This window comes from Melozone crissalis, unplaced genomic scaffold (assembly GCF_028551555.1).
Source record: "Melozone crissalis strain CALT ecotype California unplaced genomic scaffold, PUWL_Pcris_2 ptg000253l_1, whole genome shotgun sequence".
NCBI lineage: Eukaryota > Metazoa > Chordata > Aves > Passeriformes > Passerellidae > Melozone > Melozone crissalis.
Window position 1 is genome coordinate 83,803 of NW_026536011.1, and position 23,130 is coordinate 106,932.

General features: G+C 49.7%; 1 protein-coding gene across 1 annotated transcript in view; it reads right to left on the reverse strand.

Moving 5' to 3' along the window:
* NFASC (neurofascin) overlaps window positions 1-21,202 on the reverse strand; it is a 56,464-nt gene extending 35,262 nt beyond the window's left edge. Inside the window, 18 exon segments of the mRNA XM_054294512.1 lie at window positions 335-405; window positions 1,405-1,602; window positions 2,278-2,379; window positions 3,184-3,219; window positions 4,036-4,160; window positions 4,758-4,905; window positions 5,762-5,928; window positions 6,017-6,128; window positions 6,951-7,094; window positions 7,731-7,862; window positions 8,421-8,605; window positions 9,243-9,354; window positions 13,446-13,496; window positions 16,933-17,103; window positions 18,365-18,487; window positions 19,257-19,453; window positions 19,658-19,763; window positions 21,024-21,202. Coding sequence (XP_054150487.1) covers window positions 335-405; window positions 1,405-1,602; window positions 2,278-2,379; window positions 3,184-3,219; window positions 4,036-4,160; window positions 4,758-4,905; window positions 5,762-5,928; window positions 6,017-6,128; window positions 6,951-7,094; window positions 7,731-7,862; window positions 8,421-8,605; window positions 9,243-9,354; window positions 13,446-13,496; window positions 16,933-17,103; window positions 18,365-18,487; window positions 19,257-19,453; window positions 19,658-19,763; window positions 21,024-21,117 — 2,274 coding nt within the window. The 5' untranslated portion in view covers window positions 21,118-21,202.
* Between the last annotated feature and the right edge of the window lie 1,928 nt (window positions 21,203-23,130).

Here is a 23,130-nt window from a genome sequence, read left to right on the forward strand (position 1 = left end):
ATTCTCTTTAGAATTATTCTCATTTATAAAAATGGCCTTTCTTGTACTTCCTGTGTTTTATTTCATGGAATCCTGGAGTGGTTTGGGTTGGGAGGGACCTGAAATCCCATTGCATTCCACCCCTTCCATGATCCTATGTTGATCCAACCTGGCCTGGGACACTTGCAGGATTGGGACAGCAGTGGATTTTCTGGGAATTCCATCCCAGCCCCTTCCCACCCTCCAGGTGAAGGATTCATTCCCAATGTCCCACCTATCCCCGCCCTCTGGCACTCTGAACCCATTCCCCCTCATGCCACAGCTCCACCCCAAAAGTCATCCAAGAGGAACTCACAGTCCACGTTATCTCCATGTTGTTTTTTTGGGTCCCTGCCCCTTGAACTCCTGTTGGATTTATTTCAGGACCTGAAATTCACATCAAAAACCAAAACAATGAATTTTTCAATGTCAAAAAAGCAACCACTGAGGGGTTAAAACCCTGCAAACCGAAAGTCCTTCCAAGGCAGAAGTTAATGGCCTGATTTTTCCAGAAGTTCCCATTCAGGTTAATGGGACACGAGACTCTCAGTCCTCTGGAAAAACCAGGCCATTTATTTAGGAGACTCTTTTTTGTCCCCTAAATGTCCTAAATCTTTGAAAAGGAACCATTGTGGAGGGAGCAGAGTTTGTCACTCTGAGCCTGAATCACGGCGGGCAGTGTTGGGAGCCAACACTAGATGCCAGCAGATCCTCCAAAAATCGCCCTGGAATGGGTAAAGGGAGAAATGCAGCAGGACTGCTGAGATTCCTGTGAATTCCTTGTGTGGAATTTTCCCAAATATTCTCTCACAAAGTGCTGGGCTGACAACTCAAGTCTTGATTGTGGATTGGAGATTGTTTTGTTCTTTTGTTGTGGAATTTGGGTGGGAAGGGATCTTAAAATCACCCAATTCCACCTTTCCCTATCCCAGGCTGCTCCAAGCCCCATCAAACCTGGCCTTGGACAGTTCCAGGGATCCAGGGGCAGCCAAGTTTCTTCTGGATAATCTGTGCCAGGGCCTCGCCACCCCCACAGCATCAACCAGCTTTAACAGCAGCCAATAATTAACAATATTTGCACTCAAGTCTGATTTTCCTACAGATTTCTGAGCTTCCTGTAGTCTGAAAGGACCGGAAAGATTCCTTTAGGATTCTTCCCTTTAGGGAAAAGAATTAAAACCAGGTTTTTCTATAACAAATGACTGACTTCTGCATAAACCTCTGCATTTTGCTGCCCTTGAAGGACACCACCCCCAAGCTCGAGAATTCCACACGGAAAATTCCTCGCGCCGCCCTTGCCAACCTATTCCTGTCATGGAGGGAGGAGCCTCCATGGAGAGAAGTGGATTCCAAGGCCCAAAAAAAAAAAACCTGGGCAAAACTCACGTGCCCCGTTGGTCTGGTAGCGCTCGGAGGGCGCGCTGGGCACGCTGCTGCCCACGTCGTTGACGGCGATCACCCGGAATTGGTAATTCACGTACGGTGACAGGCTCAGCACGGCCGAGTTGACGCTCCCGGGGTACCTGGAGTGGTCGTGCCACACTCCGGGCTGGAAGCGATCCTCCTCGAACTGCACGATGTAGCCTGGGAAGAGCAGGGAGAGGTGGGTGAAGTCTTGGAATCTCTGCTGCTCGGAGTGACCCTGAGATGTGTTAGAAAGTCTCTTTTCCCAGCCTGGAGGTTGAAGGAGTCAGAACTCCTCAGTTCTCATTCTCAAGGCTGTTTATGGTTTCTTATCTATAAAATTCTTTCTCCTGGCCTGATGAAGTCAGGAGATAACACCACTCTACCTCAGAGGTGGTGTTATCTTTTTATACTAAAAACGACCTGTTTTTAGTATGAAGTTATGGTAAATAATGTGTTATTTACCATAACTTCCCAATACCTATCACCTATGTTAGACAGTGAGTTTCTACTCCAAACCAATCTAAAAGTGCCAACATCACCCAGAAGATGGAGGCTAGGAAGAAGAAGGAAAAAGGACAAGGCACGCCCAAATTCCTCCATCTTGGGACCCTGAGCCCCCATTCTATAAACCACAAAAATCTATTTTTCACCCTGTGATAAATTCACTATCATTCTACTTAAACTTTTGTGGCTTGTAAATCTTCATATAAAGGCTGGGAATTTTTTCCATGGATCAAGATCAAAGGCACAGGGGTCTTGGGACTCCAGGGCAGCCAGAGGAATTTCCTGTGTTCTGACACGAAGGGTTTGGATGGGAAGGGATTTTCCATCACAGGGATTTTGGGGACAGACCTGTGATGGGGCTGTTATTGTCATCGCCGGGGATCCATGTCAGCCGCACGCTCCTCTCGGCCAGATCCGTCAGCTCCAAGTCCCGGGGCTGGTCAGGTCGTGCTGTTGGAATGGGATAAATGGGAGGCTGGAATTGTCCCAGGACCGAGTCCCAGTTCCCATCACCTCTCCCAGCCCTGTGGGCAGGACGCCCTCCAGGGCACAATCCACATCCTGCAGCTCTTTAGGGGACTGGAGTGATTTTTAAAATATAAATGTGGTCATTTCTGACAGTGTCTTGGCTGGAAATCTTGCCTTTCACAGGGAAAATCTTCCTTTCCCTGGAAAAATCCTGCTTTTCCAGGAAAAATCCTGCCTTCTCCCCAAAAAAGTGGTGGGGAATGCACTGTGTGCTGGTTTAGGGGGATTTGTGACCTTACACAGAAAAGTGCAAATGAACAGCAGAAAAAGGACACAAAACCTTAGTGGAAATATAAATTTGATAGAAATTTGCCTTTTTTTTTTTTTGAATGTGATCACAAGGACCAGCTCATGCAATAACAGGAATAAATTCCAGGTAAAAATTAGGGAATTCCATGCATTTTTGGGTTTTTTTCCATCAGGATTTTCAAGCACAGGTGAAGTGATTCCTGCACTCATGAACTGCCACTGTGGGACACAAAACATGGTGGAACAGGAGCATTCCACCCATCTGGATGGGCTTTTAAGGAAAGTTTGGATGGAACTTGGAAAAACCTGCTGCTTCAAGGACAGCTTGGGAAGGACTTGGAGCTCCAGCTCCTTCAACCTGGAAGCATCACCCCCCAGTTTTTCCAGCTGCCACCCATTTCTCTTGGAGTTACTGGTGAGGGAAAACCAAAACCAAGGTGGGAAATGAAAGGAAAGCGAGGAATTAGTGACGATTACCTTTGGGTAAATCTCTCAACCGATTAGCAGGGATGGCTGCAAGGTAAGACAGTGCTTGTTAAACCGGGTTAGTTTAAGCTTGGGTGGCCAAAGGAGCACCTGGCAAACATAAAGTTGCAGATTTCAGTGGGATTTGATCCAGTTTGGGAAGCAGAGCAGGAATATCCTTCCCCCCGAGACCTCCATGCGTTACCCACACTCGTAGTAGGCAGCAAAAGGGAAATACCAGTTTGGTGTGGGGTTAATGAGCCATTAGGGGAAAGGAGGGGAAATAAATCAACCCCAGGGGAATTATTTGGGATTATTTGGGAATCCTGTTCCAGCTGTGGAGGGGCACTGGCAGGTTGTGGCATTCCCGGGAATCTGAGGTGGCCAGGGGATGATAAATCCCTGTTTGCCAAGCAGAGATTGCAGTGGCACAAATGGGGAATGCGGTGAAGTTTGTCCCTCCCTGTGTTGTAAAGGGGACACGCAGAGGGGACATACAGGGCCAGGAGCAGCTGGCTCAGCCCCAATCCCATTGCTCAGCACCCCAACACCCCACTAAATTCACCCCCAAGTTTGGGACTTTTCTCATGGATCTTCAACACCTGCCTGGGGATATTCTGGGCTGTGTGCCACAATTCCTGTTTAATTTTTTGCCCTCAAATCCCAGGTTTTTTGCATCATTTCAGTGCCGTCATCGGGGATGAGGCAGCAAATCCTGTGACAATGGAACCCCTGCTCTGCCAGCACCTCCCTGAGCATCCAGGGGACAATCTTGGAGCCCAGATCCCCCTTCCAGCCTGACCTCGAGGTTGGGGTGTCCTGTTCAAAGCCAAGCATTCAGCTGTGGGGTCAGGAGGGCTTTACCAAGCACGGTGAGATAGGCCTTGGCCAAGTCCTTGTCCAGCTCCGTGTTGGCCACACACGTGTAATCGCCCTGGTCCTTCTCAGTCACTCCATAGATCATCAGACCATCCTCTTCTTTCTTCATCCTTCAAAGAAACAACGTCCCAGAATTCTGCCCCAACATATTTAGGAAGCAGCGTTGAAGGCTGGATGCTCCCTGACAAAATCCAGCTGGAAACCCAACCAGAGCAGGAGAACATCTCTGGTCTGGAGGTTGCATCAGCTGAGGATGTGCTGGGTTATTCTGGGAAAGCTCATTTCCTAAGGAATCACGCGCCCTGGGGCGTATCTGGGGAATAATCACATTTTTAGGACAACAGCCAGCTCTGGCTCGTGCCCTGGGATCAGATCTTGCCTCACAAGAAACAGGAGTCAGGTACGGAAAGGAAATTAGAGCTGTGCCAGCCGCAGCAGAGAAACATTAATTCTGGAGCGGCTCGTTATGAACTCCCAGGTTTTATCAAGATGTCCTGAAATATCCGGGAATAAAACCCACGGCAAAGTCTGGATTTACTGATAAATCAGCTGGAATTGCTGGAGGGAGCCAATGAGACTAAAAGTGCCAAAAACATCAGATGTTGCTTAGGTGGGAGCTCAATATTTATCCCTGGGGACACCTGGAATGTTCTGCTAAAAACCCAACAATTCTGGGAGAGAAATCGATGGAGTTTTTGGGCACAGACCTGTTCCCCAGGTACAGGGGGGCATCGTCCTTGAGCCAGCTGACCATGAGCCGCAGCGTGGGGTCGTGCCTGACTCGGCAGTGGAGCCGGAGCATGGTGCCCTTTGTCACCACCTGGTCCTCGGGGCCCCTCACGATCCTGGTGGGGTCTGCGTGGGGTCACAAACAAAGGGACACGTTCCAAACTCCTCAGGACCCCTCATGATCCCTGTGGGGTCTGCATGAATTCAGGGGCCCTCTCCCAAACTTCTCATGTCCTCCCGTGACATTGGTGGGGTCTGCATAGGGTCAAGGGTTATGTCCCAAACTCCTCAATTTCCCTTACAACCCTTGGCAGGGTCTGCACAGGGTCACAAACAAAGGGTCACACCCCAGACCCCTCAGGTTCCCTCGCAACTTTGGTGGGGTCTGCACGGGGTCAAGGGTTACGTCCCAAACTCCTCAGGTCTCCTCATGATCCTGGTGGGGTCTGCAGGAAGTCACAAAACGTCATGTCCCAAAACCGTGGGGCTTGGCTCAGGGACTCAACAGAGAGCAGGGAAGGACAAGCACAGCTGGGGTGTTTGTCCAGCTTTGAACAAATAAATTAATTTAACAAGTCATCAATTTGTGCTGAGCTTTTTAAAAAAACCATTTTTTGGAGTCAGTAGCCAGATTTCCTGAGTGGGGTAAAAACAGTTCCAAAAATGTTTTATTGTCCTCAGCTAACCCTGAGGAACACTTGGGGTCAGTGTTGGTGTTGCTGGTGGCTTCTCCCAGCCTGACACCCAACCCAAACCCTCCCACCAACCCCAGCCTTGGCTTTTCCCAACATTAAAATGGAATCTCTGCCATTTCAAAGCTCCCAGCCCTGACCTGCTGGAAGATCAGATCAGCCACAACCAACCCCCCTTCACCTCAAGGGTTATTCCTGATGCGACTCCCAGAAAATCCAAGATTTTAGCCTCAACTCTTTCTACTGCAACTTCCAGAAGATCCAAGATTTTGGCACCTCCATGCCCCTACCTTTGACCTCCAGGCGGACCTGGGCCTCAGCTTTCCCCAGGATGTTGGTGGCCACGCATGTGTAGAGTCCCTGGTCCTCCTTCCGAGCCATGAACATCTCCAAGCTCCCGTTCTCGTAGGCTTTGTAGTTGCCTCCATCCAGCGTGTTCCCCTGGCCGTCCTTAAACCTCCCAACACCACAAAGTGCTGTTGGAAGGGAAGGAAAAGCAGGAAACCCCCCCTTTCCCACCCCTCAGGATGGGATCCGGCTCTTACCAGCGCAGGGTGGGGATGGGGGACCCGAAAAAGGGACAATCCAGGCGCGTCCTGTTGTTCTGGATCACCCTGATCAGCTGGTTCCGGGGGCCCAGGATCCGGGGGGGGACATCTGCCAAGCACCAAAATTCCAGCCATGGAGAAGGAGGAAAAATGGATTCTGCTGCTCTTTTCCAGCCTTTTCCCTGGTTTTTTGGTTCATTTTTCCTACTGGTGCTTTCAAAACCCAGTAGAGCTTCTCCATTCCACCTCACCCCACTTTGCCTCTCCTAACCTCATTTTTTGACTCGTATCCCTGGATTTGCCCAGCCTTTTCTCTGGTTTGAATCCATGGCAATGGATTCCTGCTCCAAAACCTGGACGCCTTTGTGCATTCCCTCAGAGCAGCAAAGGGGAAAACTCATGGAAAACTTTGGCAGGGAAAAGAGGGCTTGGAAAATCCAGGGAGAGTGACTTTTACATGGGAATATGGTAATGGGATAAAGGGGAAAGATTTTAAACTAAAATAGGAGAGTTTTTGTGGGATATTGGGAAGAAATTCCTGGCTGGGAGGGTGGAGAGGGGCTGGGATGGAATTCCCAGAGAAGTTGTGGCCGCCCCTGGATTCCTGGAAATCCACAGCCAGGTAGGATAGGGCTTGGAGCACCCTGGGATAGTGTAAGGTTCCACGACCCACCCTTCCAAAAGGGTGGAATTTTAGATGAATCCCAGAACCAACCAGTTGGAAAAAGGTCAGAAAATGTTTCCAGCAAGGTTGGAAAAGACCTTTAAGACCATCAAGTCCAACCTATGACCCAACCTATGAAACCAACCTTGGCATTAAGAGCCACATCCACTCTTTTAAGACGAGGTTTGAGCTGAGCATTAAGGTCCTTTCCAACCTCGGATTCTGTGGAAATTTGAGTTTTGGGAGCTCCCCTTGCCGCAGACTCACCCAGCACGCTGACAAAGGCGTTGGCCAGCAGGTAGCCGTGCTCGTTGGACGCGTTGCACTGGTACACGGCGCTGCTGCCGATCTGCGTGTCCCGGAACACGATGGTGTCCCCGGCCACCTCCCGGCTCGGGTTGGGTGGAGACGCTTCAAAACAAGGACAGCTCCTTTAATTCGGTTCCAAATGAAAATCCACCCCTTAATCTCATGGAGCGTCCTCTCAGCTCAGCCCAGTTCAAACCTGGTGATGGTGTGTGAGCTCCACAGACAAAACTGGGAGCCACTGGGTGAACTGGGCCCATCCCAGAGAAGGGGGGTTCAAGTGGGTGTTGGACCCCACCAGCAGCTCTGGCTTTTGGTCAGCCACGAGATTCTTGACTGGGATTTGTGCTGGGATTTTGGACAAGGAGGCGACTATAGCTCATGCTCAGCCAGTAGATGCTTGGCTGGGATTTTGGTGAGATTTTGGCTGAGATTTTGAAGAAGGAGGAAACTCCGGCTCATGCTCAGACATGAGATCCTTGGCTGGGATTTTGGTGTGATTTTCACTGGGAATTTGGTGGGATTTTGGCTGAGATTTTGAAGAAGGAGGCAACTCTGGCTCATGCTCAGTTATGAGACCCTTGGCTGGAATTTTGGTGGGATTTTCGCTGGGAATTCGGTGTGATTTTGGCTGAGATTTTGGAGGAGGAAGCCACTCTGGCTAGTGCTCAGCCAGGATATCCTTGGCTGGGATTTTGGCAGGGATTTTGGAGAAGGAGGCCCAGTCTCTCCTGCACTCACATTCGATGGGCTCTCCATTCACCAGCCACTGGATGGTCGGTTTGGGGTTGCCGTTGGCCCGGCACACGAGCCTGCCGTCCTCGCCGGGGGCCAGGATCAGGTTCTCCGGCTCATCCAGCCAGTAGGGAGCAGCTGGAAAACAGCCCCACCCCGGTGACACAGGGACAGTGGCACCACCCCAAATTCCCCCCTCCAACACTCCCTGGGGGAGGAAGATGATGGAAAAACCAAGTGGGTTTCCCAGGATTTGTTAAAGGAGGAGAGACCCCTTTCCTCTCCTATGCCGCACAAACCCACCACAATTTCTATCAGAGGGTTCCCATCCCCTCCTGCTTTTGGGGCCATTTGGACAAGATTTAATTCAGAAAAGGGAACATTTAGATGGGTTATTGGGATGGAATCAGGGTGAGGAGGGGCTGGGATGGAATTCCCAGAGAAGCTGTGGCTGCTCCATCCCTCGAAGTGCCCAAGGCAGGGTTTGATAGGGCTTGGAGCAACACGGGACCATAGAATGTGTCCCAGAACTGGGCGATCTCTGACGTCCTTCCAACCCAACCCATTCCATGATTCCCTGAAGAACATGGACCCATTCCCAGGGAAAGGCCTTGCTGTCCATCCCAGCATTCTATGAACGTCCCCTCCTGGCTCCAGGAGGCTGGGACCCGAAGAGGGAAGGTAAAGTTGACGTACCCTTCACTCTCACGGAGATGGTGTGACGGATGCTGCCCATCTTGTTGGAGGCCAGACAGAAATATTCCCCGGAGTCCTCCTCAGACACGTTGGAGATGCGCAGGGCCTTGTTGAAGTTCTCCAGCTTGGTTTTACCCACCGGGAGCTCCCCGCCTTTCTTGTACCACATGATGTCCGGCGCTGGTCTGAGGAGAGGGGGAGCAGATCAGAGCTTTTCCAAAGGCCAGGGAATGACTCCCAAGTAAAGAGTTGTGATTCCTAAATAACAGTGAAATTCCCATCCTGGGAACCACCAAAAGCCAGGGGGAAGGTCTGATCTAACTGGTGGGCCACCCTTATTCCCACCACCCTTTCCATCACCCTCCTTCCCACCATCACCCCTAAAACACGGCCCTGAGCATTCCCAGCAGGTCAGGAGTTTTGTTTTCCTCCTGATCCTCCTGGGAATGCAGGATCGTGGAATTCTGGAATGGTTTGGGGTGGAAGGAACCTCAAAGCCCATCCCTGACCATGGTCTGATGGTGTGGGCTGGACCATGAGCCCAGGACACTTCTGGGGGACACAAATGTCCTCCCTCACAGCGTGGTGAGGAACTCACAGGAAATTCCCAAATTTTAGGGCAAACCAGTTAGGAATTATCCTTGGACAAGGATCTGGAGACACCTGGAAACCTCAGCATTTCCATTTGCTTATCAAGCAGGTTATGGGAGCATTGTTAGCAGCTAAAAAGGAGGGAATGATTCCTTTTTCCCAATCCTGGGGTGATTCCTTGCGCTGATCCTGCTGGGAATTGCTGGGAATCACCCTCTCCATGGTACATACACTCCGGAGGCGATGCATTCCAGCAGGAGATCCACCCCTCGGAGCACCATCTGGCTGCTGGAAGTTCCGTAAGGATACATGAAGCTGGGAGTGGTTTCTGAGATCCCTCGGGCTGAAATCAGTGGGAGAGAAGGAAAAACGAAACAAAACCAAAAATAAAATAAAATAAAAAAAGAAAAAAGAAAACAGAGCACAGGTCTTTTAAAAGTCTCCGGGAATTCATGGAAGATGTCACCTCCCCAGCCATCCCGGGATTCTGAACTCACCCAGGAATGTGCCTGGAAAGGGAAGGAGAGCTCCAAATGAATTTGGGATTGGGAAAAAGAAGGGGATAGAGAGGAAGTTTGGGAGACAGGGGAGAGAAGGAGCAGCAGAGGGGACTGAGCACTGGGGATGGTCCCCATTCCATCAGTTCCTGCTTTTCCTGCCCTCCCTGCCTCTGGAAAATGGGCTGGAATCAGATGGAATTGGGGAACATTGATGGATGTAACATATAACAAAGGACAGGAGGAAAAATGGGCGCGGGAAGGGTTTATTCAGACCCAGAGCTGCTTTTCCACAGAATTCTCCAGCATGCAGAGCATTCCCAAGGCTCCAGCAGCATCAAGGAGGTTTTCCAGCTTTCCTGGAGGCCTGGAAGGACGGTTCCCCTTGGAAAGGGACAGATCAGCCACCAAAATGACCCATTTAGGGCTGGACAGGGAACTTTAATGGGAAAAAACACAAAGGGAAGACACGAGACAATTCCCTATGGATCCACACACAGTGAAGGCCTCTGTGCAGGGGGAAAAAATTAATTATTCATGGAAAAAATTCCATTAAGGAGCGGAATGATTGACCTAGATCTGGATCAGTGAGGACAAAACAGGATGAGATGGGCGGGAAAGCAGCAGTAGCAGGGATGGAAGTTATGGGATGAGGAAAGGGATGGGATGGTATCAGAACAGGGACACAAAAAATCCTGGAGTGATCCATGGGGACAGACCAAAATTTCCTTGGCTCAGTGAGCGGGAGGATTTTGGGAATTTTGGGAAACTTCCAGAGCTGCAGCAGGGGAAGGAGGAGGGGAGCAAGGATAAGGATGGGGGGCTCTTCCTGAAATTCCCTCCTTAGGGAAGGTAAACCCAACCCCAGGATTCATCCATGGAATGTTTGGAATTGGCTCCACGCCCACATCCCACCGCTCCCACGGGCTCCGCGTGTGCTCCCGGTTAGTCAATTATGGATTAATGGATTACCAGGGCAGTAAAATCCCAACTTTATCCCGAAAATCTGACTTCTCCAGGTCTGTCTGCATCCCTGCTCCTGGTTTATTTTCATTCCTGGTGAAACATGCTCAACCCATCCCAGGGCAGAGCTCCCAAACCCCCACCACAAACGGGAGCTTCTCCCGCCAAATCAGAAAATGGGAATTAATTATTTTATCAGCCAAGATTGGCTTTGATCAGGATTTATTCCCACTCTGAATCCTGTGGGATAACTGGAAGCACTAAGCGGAGCAAGCTGGATTTTACAAGCCTGTATTAATGATGGCAATTAAAAATCAGGGGGATTAATTAGTACCCTCCTGGCTTTAATGAACCTAAGGACAGCATGGAAAAAACACTGATTTTTTGCCTCAGCACAGCACTATTAATAAATAATAAATAACAATTAATAAATAATAAATATTTTGCTGTTTCTAACAGGGAGCAGCCAGAAATTCCCTCAGAACCCGAGGTTCTGAGCATGTGGAAGTTCCAGCTGGAAATGTCAAGGTTTCCCTCATCCCTCTGGAGGGATCCAAGTTGGAAAAACAAATCCTGTTTTTTGTTTATTTCGGAGCTGTTTATTTCAGCTTAAAAATTGACTCTGCTCCCAAACTTTGCTGTGAATTGGGATCTTCCCAGAAACATCTGATTCCCATCCCAGAGCTGCCCTTTTCCCATCTAAAATTCCTCCATCAGCTCTGTTTTCCAAGGATGTGCTCATCCCAACACATCCCAGTTGCTCAGCCCCAGCACAAGCTCAAACAGCCTCAGGTTTGGCAAAAAAAGAGAGGAAAAGGAACAAAACAAGGTTTTAATTCCATTGAAAAGGGAAATAAAGTAGGAAATTCTGCTGGGAAATGAAATGCTCCATTTATCCTTTTGGATGGTTTTTCCCTGATAATTATCCACAGAATTCTGGGAATCATCACTCCAAGCCCTGGGGACAAGGGGTGGGTGACACTTCCTGTGGTTATCCTGGCCCTGCAGAGGAATTTGGGACAAGTGTCCCACAAATTTCTCATGCTCCACGTCCCCACCAGCAGACCCCACATTCCCAAGCTCAGGAACATCTTGGGAATGGGATTCCCAGCCTTCCAGACCCCTTTTCCAACTTCCTCTGGAGCTGAGCCGGGATCACGGGGATCTGCACCCCAAGGAACAACAGCCAAGAGCCCCAAATCCCCCCAGCACCCCAAATCCTTGGGATTCACATCCCAAAGCTTCAGAATTCCCAGCCAGGTCATTCCAGGAGGAGCACTGGGTCAGCCACAGGAAAATGATTGAGGAGAAGAATTGTTGCCCCCAGCTCATTAATTATTGAGTTAATTAAGGCCTGGGTTGGAGTCCAGGTCTGCGCAGGGGTGGGAGAGGGGGATCTGAATCCTCTGGGGCCAGGAAGTTTTCCAGGGAATGTTACAACACAAAGAGCAGGAAGTTTCACCTGTGCACCCGTGAAATGAGGGACAGAATGGGATTGTGTGGATAAAATCCCATTTTCCTGATGGAGCCACTCTCAAGATCCCTTTTCCCTGAACGAAGATATCCAATGGGAAATCCAGAAGCCCAGGAAAGCTCTTCACTGGAATTCCCTTTGTCCTTTTCCTGTCTCCCTTCCAGGTGGTTGAGGCCGCTCCCACCAAAGCTGATTTTGCTGCTAATCCTTTTTCCCAGCCATTTTTCCAAATATTCCAGCCCATTCCAGCGTTTCCTCCCAGGCCAACTCTGCTCCTGAGCCTTTCCCGTCTCCTCAGCTCCCTCCAAATCCTCCTGCTCCCAATGCCAGGATCCCAATTCCTTTTTCCGTGCCCTGGCCTGGCACACCCCGCTCTTCTCCAGCTCTCCCAGCTGGCAATGCCCTCCTTGTCCCCAAAAGTCCCCATGGGATGGGAATTGTGCCCTGGGCTGTGCCAGGCCCTGAGGAAGCTCCAGCTCCACAGGGATTTCACTCCAGGACATGGTGGGAACAGCAAGGGACATTCCCAGAGCTCACCCCACACAATCCCGGCCCCAAAAGCAGCAGGAAGGGCAGGAAGTGAATCCTGTCTGGGATCTGGGAGCAGCTGGAATCTGAGGGGGCTTTGGAGAGGTGGTGACATTCCCAGGATTCCCAAACCTGCCCCGTCTCCCGCTCCCTAAAATCCCTCACGGCTGCCCTTGTCATCCCAACACATCCCAGACAATTCCAACCCACTCCCAGGGCAGCCACCCTGGAGTTTTCGTGCCTGAAGTACCATTTAGGATTTTGGGATGAGCTTCTCCCAGAAGGGGCAGAATCCAGAGGGAATTGCCTGCCCAGATTTAGCATTTTGAGATGGGATTCTCCCACCAGGCACAGAATCCAGAGAGAATTCCCTAACCATATTTAGGATTTTGGGATGGGATTCTCCCAATATGCACAGAATCCGGAGGGAATTCCTTGCCCAGATTTAGGATTTTGGGATAGGATTCTCCCACCAGGCACAGAATCCAGAGGGAATTTCCTGTCCCAACAAAGGATCCAGCTCATGTCCAACCTCTCTTCAAAGGAATCACCCAGATTTCAGGAAAACCCAAATATCCCTCTTTTTCTTCCCTCTTTTAATCCTGCCTGAGTTCATCTGAAAATCCCAGGAATGCTCCTGCTGGAAATGTTCTTCTGGAGGCGCAGAAAAGAGGGATGAGGATCTGACATTTAAATCCTGAGCAGACCAAACTCAGCTCAGCCACGTGGGCAGACCCTACAAACCCCAAACCTCCCAAGCTGGGCTTAACTCACTTAAACCTCGCTCAGCAGAAATGGGGAACTTTGTGGGGTTTTGTGGTCGCTTGGGTGGATTTATGCCGATAAATTTTGGCAAAGCTGAGGCCACGATGGGGACATGGCAACAGCAGAAGGACACGGGCAGGGAATGGGGTCAGTGGGGTTAGGCGGGACTGGGTTAAGCCGGGACTCCCAAAGCCAGCGTGGACTCACCGCGGTACATGGCGGGGGAATTTCCTAAAGACGTTTCGTTATGGGACTTCTCTGCAATTGAACAAAACACCGTGAGCAGCGCCGGGGAGGCGGGACAGCGTGGGAAGGGGACACGGGAATTCCCAAAAAACAGCCAGGGTGAGGGACATGGGGACATACCAAAAGCCAGCCAGGGTGAGGGACACAGGAATTCCCCAAAAACCGCCAGGATGAGGGACACGGGGACATCCCAAAAAACAGCCAGGAGGGGGACATGGGGAATTCAAAAAAACAGACAGGATGAGGACACAGGGACATCCCAAAAAACAGCCAGGGTGGGGACATGGGAACATCCCAAAAAACAGCCACCTTGGAGACATGGGGAATTCCCAAAAAAACCAGCAAGGATGGGACAGGGTGGGGGACATGGGGACATCCCAAAAACCACAAGGACGGGGACATGGAAATGCCCAAAAAACAGCCAGGATGGGGGACATCCCAAAAAAGCAGCCAGCATGGACACATGGGGAATTCCCAAAAAACAGCCAGAATGGGACAAGGTGGGGAACACTGGGACATCCCAAAAAACAGACAGGATGGTGACATGGGGAATTCCCAAAAAACAGCCAGGATTAGGGACATAGGGACATCCCAAAAACCAGCAAGATGGGACAGGGTAGGGGACATGGTGACATCCCAAAAAACATCCAGGGTGGGGGACATGGAGAATTCCCAAAAAACAGGCAGGATGGAGACATGGGGAATTCCCAAAAATCGACAAGGACAGGGCAGGGAACATGAGAATTCCCAGAAATCAGCGAGGGTGGGAGAGGGTGGAGAACACAAGAATTCCCAAAAATCAGCAAGGACAGGACAGGGCAAGGAATACCAGAAATCCCAGAAATCAGCAAAGACCCAGAAATCAGCAAGCATGGGAGAGGCTGGAGCAGGGATCCAAAAGCACTCGGAGCGCGGCGCCTTCCAGGACAAACACAGGAGGAGCAGCAGGAAAAGGGGCTGATTTCCCTCTCCAAGGGGTGGGAAGAGCTAAAAGTGTGGGAAATGTATTGAAAATATTTCCTCGTAATGTTTTACTCTTTGGAATCTTTGGGAAAACCCAAAAATCGGAGCAATTTGGAGGGGAAATTTTTTTTTTCCTCTGTTTTTTGACTATGAAAATTCTGTATTCCAGCTGCTTTTTCCCATGGGATGGACACAGCTGGACAATGATGTAGGAAGGCAAGGAGGAGATGAAATAATAATAATTATTATTATTTTAATTATTATTATTAGGTTTTAAAAGCACAAGCTGCTGTAACATAATAATAATAATAACAATAATAACGATAACAATAATAATAATTTTTTTTTTTTTTTTTTAGAGCACAAGCTGCTGTAAAATCCCTTTGAAGGACCCAAACTCAAGGATTAAGGCTGAGATGATCCAAGAGCTTGGGACAAATCCAACCTTGTCCCCTTCCAACACTTTATGGATAAAGAATTTTTTTAATTGGAAATTAAAGCCTCAGTTACAAATTTTTTAAGGAATCTAGGAGGTTCCTGGGGTAGAATTTGCCTCTGATCCTACAACAGTTTTATCCCAAGGAAAACTGGAAGAAAAGGATTTGATTTTCCAAGGTCTGGGAGTGAAGGGATGTGGGGGCACATGAGGGGAGCTCAAATCCATGAAAATCCACCAGGATTTCATCCAGGTCACTTCCAGAGCTGGATAAATCACCAGGGTGGAGCCCTTGGAGGCTCCAAACCCCACAGATCTTTGTTTGCTGGGATTTTTCCCAAAAATAAACACCAGGATTTTCTTTGCCCAGCTCTTCAAACAGACAAATATTTGGAACTCACAAATAATATCTGGAATTTACTAATTGTATCCAGAATGAGCTGCCCACATTCCCAGCACTGGAAAAGAACCCATTGGAATTATTTAAATCCCTGATTCCCTACTCCAGCTTTGCACCGAGGAGGAGCTGCTACACCGAGGTGGAAAACTTGTCACTCCCAGGTCCCTCTCATCTCATTCCTGTTCATTCAAGCTGCCGGGAAATCAAATTCCTCCCACCAGCACTCAGGAGTGCTTGGTGCTTCCCAAAAACCCGCCAGCACCTCCCAGCTGGATTTTCCTGCGAATGCTGGGAATGGGTAGGATCTCCTGCCCGCTGATGGTCAATGTTCATGGAGGATTTTGTCACCTCGAGACCCAGTGACAGCTCAAGGTCGTCATGTCCCACAGACTGCCCCCATTCCCTGTTCCAGAGTCACCCCAGTGCACCAGGAATTCCTTTTCCTTCAGGAATTCTCATTCCTGGAGGAAAATGTGCCCTGGAATGGCGTGGAACCAATGTAAAGGCTCTGGAGAGAGCCCCTGGTGTCCCCTCATCGGTGCTCGATGGGGACACCTGGGGACGCCCAGCCCGAGTGTCCCACCAGATTCCAGAGGTTCCCACCAGATTCCCACATTCCCAGAGGCACTTCTCAGAGCAAAGAAGGCCCAGGAATATCCACAGCCACATTCCACACTCATTTTTCCAGCTCTAATCCCCTGGAGCAAGCCATGGCCAACTCCACCTTCCCAAAATATCCCCGGACATTTTACATTTCCCTGAACCTGGTGGGAATGTGGCAGCACTCCCAGTTTTATTCCAAAGATCTGCTCCAAGTTACCTCTGGGTATTTTACACTTCCCTGGAGATGAATTTCCCTGATGACACGGAAACGTTCTCCAGTTTATCCCAAACACACGGAATTGGCGATTCCTGCCCCAAATCACCTCTGGATATTTTACATTTCCCTAGAGACAGTAGGAATGCTCCAGATGTGTCAAAACTCTGCAATTAATCCCAAACACACGGAATTGGTGATCCCTGCACCAAAGATCCCATTTCCCTGAAGATGGCGGGAATGTGGGAATGCCCCATTTGTGAAACACTCTCCAGTTTGCCCCAAACACATGGAATTGGTGATTCCTGCATTTTCCTGGAGGTGGTGGGAGTGCCCCAACTGTGCTGAAACACTCCCAGTTTTATACCAACATTGGGATTTGGTGATTCCTGCTTCAAGCTACCTCTGGATATTTTACACTTCCCTGGAGACAGTGGGAATGCCACATCTCTGTCAAAACACTCCCAGTTTTACCCAAAATGCACAGAATTGGCAATTCCTGCATTTCCCTGGAGACAGTTTGGTGTAAAACACTCCCAGTTTACCCCAAACACACGAAACTGGCAATTCCTGCATTTCCCTGGAGACATTGGGAATGCCACATCTGCAAAGCACTCCCAGTTTTACCCCAAACACACAAAATTGGCAATTCCTACATCAAACCACCTCTAAGGAAGCTACAACCCCTCCCTCCCCATCCACCCCAAAACCACCCAAACCCATCCTCACCCCACCCAAACCAAACCACGGGAGCTGCTCTTCCCTTACTGGATTCCCGGCTGGAAAACCCTTTGGGATGGAGCCCAAACTGGTCCCCCAGTGAGCCACTTACTGGTTTTGACCTTGAGGGTGTAGGGGTTCTTCTGCTGGATGGTGTGGGTGAAGTGGAAGCGGGCGTTGCAGCTGTAGTCAGTCAGCGCGTCCTGCGCCAGCACGTTGGAGAAGTAAAGGTCCCCGTTGTGGCCCTGGGACACGCGCTTGTCCTGTGGGATCGGCTCCATGGCTGCGGGGCAGAGGTGGGAATTCAGGGCCAGGTGGGAATTCAGGACCAGGTGGGAATTCAGGGCTAGGCGGGAATTACGGAGAACGGGAATGGCGAAGGAATGGGGCATGTGAGGTGGAGAGTAGGGATGGTGAGCCCGAAGTAGGAGGAAGGGCTCTAAACTAACAGAAGCTGCCCTAAATTAACAGGAAATGCCCTAAATTAGTGGTTATGAGCCTAAACTACAAGAAAGTGCCTAAGTTAGCAGGAAAAACCCCCTCAATTACAGTAACGACCCTAAATTACAATAACGACCCTAAACTAGCAGAAAGTGTCCTAAGCAAGCAGAAAGTTATCCTAAATTAGCAGAAAGTGCTCTTAATTAGCAGTAATTTACCTAAGCTACCAGCAATGAGCCTAAGCTAGAAGCCACGATCCTAAACTAGCAGAAAGTGTCCTAAGTTAGCAGAAAAAAACCCTAAATTACCAGTAACAACCCCAAACTACTAAAAACTACCCCAAACTAGCCAAAAGTGTCCTAAGTTTGCAGGAAAAAACCCTCAAATTACAGTAACAACCCTAAATTACAATAACGACCCAAAATAAGCAGAAAGTGTTCAAAGTTAACAGAAAAAAACTCCTAAACTACCAGTAACAACCCTAAACTACTAAAAACTACCCTAAACTAGCTGAAAGTGTCCTAAGTTAGCAGGAAAAAACCCTCAAATTAAAGTAACGATCCTAAATTAGCAGAAAGTGCCCTTAATTAGTAATTACCCTAAACTACCAGCAATGACCCTGAGCTAGCAGCCACTACCCTAACCTAGCAGAAAGTGTCCTAAGTTAGCAGAAAAAAACCCCTAAACTACCAGTAACAACCCCAAACTACTAAAAACTACCCTAAACTAGCAGAAAGTGCCCTTAATTAGCAGTAATTACCCTAAACTACCAGCAATGACCCTGAGCTAGCTACCACAATCCTAAACTTGCAGAAACAATCCGAATCAAGCAGAAATGACCCTAAACTATCAGGATCAGCCCTAAAGTAGCAGGAAGTGACCTAAACTAACAGAAATTACCCTAAATTAATAGAAATTACCCTAAACTAGCAGAAACAACCCTAAACTATCAGGACCAAGCCTAATCTAACAAGAACAACCCCAGGCTGACAGAACCAACACCAAACTATCAGCAACAACCCCACCCATGGTTATTTTAAATCCCACAGGTAATGGAGCCACCATTCCCAGAATTCCAGGTGGGAAAGGCGCTCCCAACTCACAGCTGCTCATCCAGAAGATGACGGGCTCGGGGAGGCCGGGTGGGGGATTGCACTGCAGGCTCAGCGGGGCCCCCTCGTCCACCTCGATCACATCCACCTTTTCCTTGGGCCACAGCGGAGATTCTGCCGCGGGAAGCAAAGGAAAGTGAGGAAAGGAGGAAAGGATTCCTCAGGAGTGATTCCCGCTGGATCCAGCCTGGTTTCAGAACAAAATTTATCTAGGTGTGTGCAAAACTCCCTGGAATTCATCCCCTGAAATCCATGCCCCCAAATTCATCCGTCAAATCCATACCCCTAAATCCAAACCCCCCAAATCCATACCCTCAAATACATCCCTGGAATCCATACCCTTGAATTCATATCCTCAATTCCATCCCCTCAAATCCATGTCCTCAAGCCTATATTCAAATCCATACCCTGAAATCCATCCCTTTAAATTCATCCATCAAATCCATCCATGGAATTCATACCCTTAAATTCGTATCTTCAGTTCCACACCCTCAAATCCATCCCTGAAATCCATACCCCTGAATCCAAACCCCCCAAATCCATACCCTCAAATCCATCCCTGGAATCTGCACCCTTGAATTCATATCCTCAATTCTCTGCCCTCAAATCCATACCCCTGAAATCCATCCGTGAAATCCAGACCCCTAAATTCATATCCTCAATCCCATGCCCCCAAATCCATCCCTGAAATCCATACCCTTAAATCCATATCCTCAATTCCACACCCTCAAATCCATCCCCTTCCACCCTGAGCCATTCCCAACCACAACCCCATTTCTTCCCCGTCTCCTGGACACACCTGGACACACCTGGAGCCATTTGAGCGCTGGACATTCCCCCCAGACCTCCCATGGCCCTGCTCTGCTTCCCTGGAATCACTCACTGGAAACCTGGAGGTGGATTTTGCTGGAAAGAGCCGTGCCATAATCGTTCCTGGCGAAGCACTGGTACTCGCCCTCGTAGTCGTCGGGCCGGCCCCCGCTGTGGAAGTCGATGACCAAAGTCCCCGATCTCCTCCTCATGGACACCTTGGGATCCTTGGCCACGTTGAAGAACTTCCCATTCCGCGTCCAGGAGAAGCTGGAACAGCAAGGAAAAGCTGGGTTTGGAACCATGTCCCCAGGGATGTCCCTACCTGTGGTGGGCCAGCAGTGGGATGGATTAGGAGGGAGGGTGGGAGAGGCTCCGGAGCGGTGAGGGACAGTGGGATGGGCTGGGCAGGGAGGGTGGGAGAGGTTCCGGAGTGACAAGGGACAGCGGGATGAGCGCTGGGAATGCACTCACATGGGAACGGGGTTGCCTTTGGCTTCACATTCGATGAAGATGTTATCCCTGGGATCCACGATGTAATCCTTGATGGATTGCTTGGTGATCGTGGGGGGCTGCGGCACTGCGAGGAAAGGGAAATCCGTGAGGAACCGGGGGAGATCCCTCAGTGCCATCCCACAGCAGTTCCTGCTGGGATCTCATCCCCTTCCCCCACCCAGGTTTGTGATTTGGAGGTTGAATCCTGAGGAAATTCCTGTGAATTCCCTGAATTCATCACCTCTCGGAGCATCACAGTGTCCTTTAGCTACCAAAAATCCTCAATTCCCTCCCTGTATCTTGGTCTCCTTAGGGAATGTCCCAGTTCCAGCCTCCTGTTCCCACAGGGTGAACCCAGTGGGAATTCATCCTGGATCTGCAGCTCAGAAGGGGCTGGGTCAGGGATCCTGAGAAATTCCTGGTGCAAGGAAGAGATCCCAACCCCCCAGGATGAGCCCAAAGGAGCTCAGAGCTGGAATTTAGGAGGGCAGGGATGGAAAAGGGGACACAGGAACCCCATGGATGGCATAGGACCCGGCCCTGATCTCTGAACTGCAGATCCCATCTCCTGGGGAGAAGATCCAAGGCTGTGAAGATCCAAGCATCCAGGGATGCTCCCAACTCATCAGGATGAGAGGCTGAGCCTGGAACAGGAGCCAGGAGGGGATTCCTGCCCTTCTCCAAACCCAAATCCTGCAGGAACAACTTTTCCATGGCAAACACAGCCCGGCCCCTGCTCCGGGGACAGCACAGAGAGCTGGGAGCTCTTCCCAAGCTGCTCCAGCCTTTCCATGACTTTCCCAACCTGGACATGCAGGAAACGTGGCTCAGAAGGGGCCACATCCCCCTTGTGCCACTGCTCAGGGACCCTTCATGCAGTTCTGGGGAAGGGAACACTTACATTCACTCTGGATATTTGCTGTTATTCCCAAAGGGAAAGCATAGAGGGAAAAAGACAGGAGGTTAATTCAACCTGTTCCAACCCTGTTCCCAGCAGAGCCAGAAAGCAAATCCAGTTTTTGCAGGCCTTGGAAACCCTACACAAAAAACCCTTTTCCTTTCGAATGTGGAGGAGAAAACCTGATTGAGGAGGAAAAAAACCCAAATTTGGAGAAGAAAACGCAAATGTGGAGGAGAAAATTCAATTGTCAAGGAGAAAACCCAAATGTGGAGGAGAAAACCCAAATGTGGAGGAGAAAACCCAAATGTGGAGGAGAAAAATCCAAATGTGGAGGAGAAAACTCAGCTGTGGAGGAGAAAATCCACCTGGAATGTTCCCACCTTCATCCCACCTCCTTCCCATCCCAGCGAGGAGTTTTTGGGAGAGGATAAATCCCAAACTTACGGTCCAGGGGGACCTCAATGGCGCTGACGAGGTGCTGGAGGCAGAGGGCGAAGGCAATTCCGGCGCAGGTGACCTGGGCTCTCCTCGGGATCATCTTGGAGCTTCCCTGTGTGGCCTCAGGACCTTGGGATGTCCCTTGGGGTGACTTTGGGGTGTCCCCTGGGGTGGTGGCACGCGCAGAGGGATCCTCAGCTGGAAAAAAAACAGCCGCAGAGTCACATCACTGAGCCAATCCTGGCTCAGTTTTCCCTTTGGAAATTTCGGGAACACGGCGTTTCCGCCCAAAAAATGGTGGGAATGGGGCCAGGAATGGTGGCCAGGATTTGGGGGACACGTGGGAACAGCTCTCCTGAGCCCAGGATTGTCCTGCTGGAAGGATTTATGGGGTTGTTTGGGCTCCGGTCCTGGAGTGAGCGCACAGGGACAAAGAGAAAATTCCTGGTAGCAGTAGGATCCAAATGGAGCCCATGGGATTGAATAAAATGTGGATTTGCTGTTGAAAAAAATTAACAATAATTATATTTTATGTGTAAAAATCACTGAGGAATATCCAATCCCTCAGGGCATCGGGATGAGCTTAGGGGTCTGGAGCTGTTGTCCCAAAAATCCTGACATTGATCCAGCAGAATTCTAGGATTGGGATTTTTCCCAGCTGGTCTGCAAATAATCCCATTCCCAGCCAGGATCCAGATGTTCCCCTCGCTGCTGCCAGATGCTGTGGATGTGACAGCCTGGCCAGAGAGTGAGAAAACCAGGTAAGTTTTCCCAGAATCGGCTTTTGAGACTTCAGGGAGTTGAAAATAAGTAATGATAGCTTATTTTTATTATAAACAACCTGCAGGTGTTGTTTTCCTACTCTCTGTTTTCCTGTTTTTCTCAAAAATTGTTTATAAGAAAGGTGCCTTGTTAATGAGCCAATCAGGTGAAATGTATTGATTAATTGAGAAATCAGGTCTATCTGTATGGGAAGAATGTATAAAAAAATGGGGAATCTGAAGAAAAGTTGTGTTATGCTGTCCAAACCATCCTTCTGGTGAGTCTGTGTCATTTCTTACTCAACAGTGACAAGATCCCATCCAAGCTCCCAGGATTTTCCACGCAGACACCTTTAATCCCTCTGGTAACAAATGCAGACCCCAAAAAGACAACAAAAAGCTCTAAATCCATTTCAAACAGGGATATTTTAGGAGAGGGAAGCAGAGAGGGTTAAAAAGGGTCTAAATAGGAAGAGTTTGGGGCTGAAAAGTGAGGAATTTCTTGTTTTCCTTGGATTTGGGGGTGCGGAATAGCTGAGAGGGAAGGAGGAAGTTCCTGGCACAGATTCCTGGGGGATATTTGTAAATACAGGAATAGAAAAGGGCTGAGCCCAAGCTCTGATGGGAAATCACGGAATCCTAGAATGGTTTGGGTTGGGAAGGGAATTTAAAGCTCATCCCAAGCGCAGGGGCACCTTCTCCTATTCCAGATTTCTCCAACTGGGCATAGGGCACTTCCAGGGATCCAAGGGCAGCTTCTTCCTACAAATCCCTCTAGGCCCTGCTGTAAAAATCCAGGAATATCAGGAAGAAATGTAATTCCTGATATTCCTTTTACAATTCCTGAGCTGTAAAAGCAGCACAGAATCTCTGGCCTGAACCATGGGCAGAATTCTGCAGGAATGCCCTGGCTGGATGATCCAGGACGATCCTGAGGATCACATAGAGAAGCGCTGGCTGGGAGCAGGGAAAAGCACACAGGAAATTCATCCTCTAGAAAATGCCAGGCTCCTCCAGGCTCCTCCAGGCTCCTCCAGGGCCCTTTTGTCCGGAGCAGATGTGGGCAGAGGGAACAATCCCTGGGAACAATCCACGGGAACAATTCCTGCGCGTGTAGGTGGCTCCTGGAGAACACAGCCCCGCATTGTCCCCGCTGCTCCCGTCGGGAACGGGGAATTCTCCTGTCACACAGAGGCTGGAGCTGCCACAGGGAGCAGGGACATTCTGAACTCGGGGTGCTGGAGACGGGGCAAAAGCAGGGGAGAAGCTTTTCCCAAAAATCAGCATTTTCCCGGCCTTTTTCTGGCATAGAAAGGATCTGATAGCAGCCCAAAAAGCAGGAAAAATCTGCC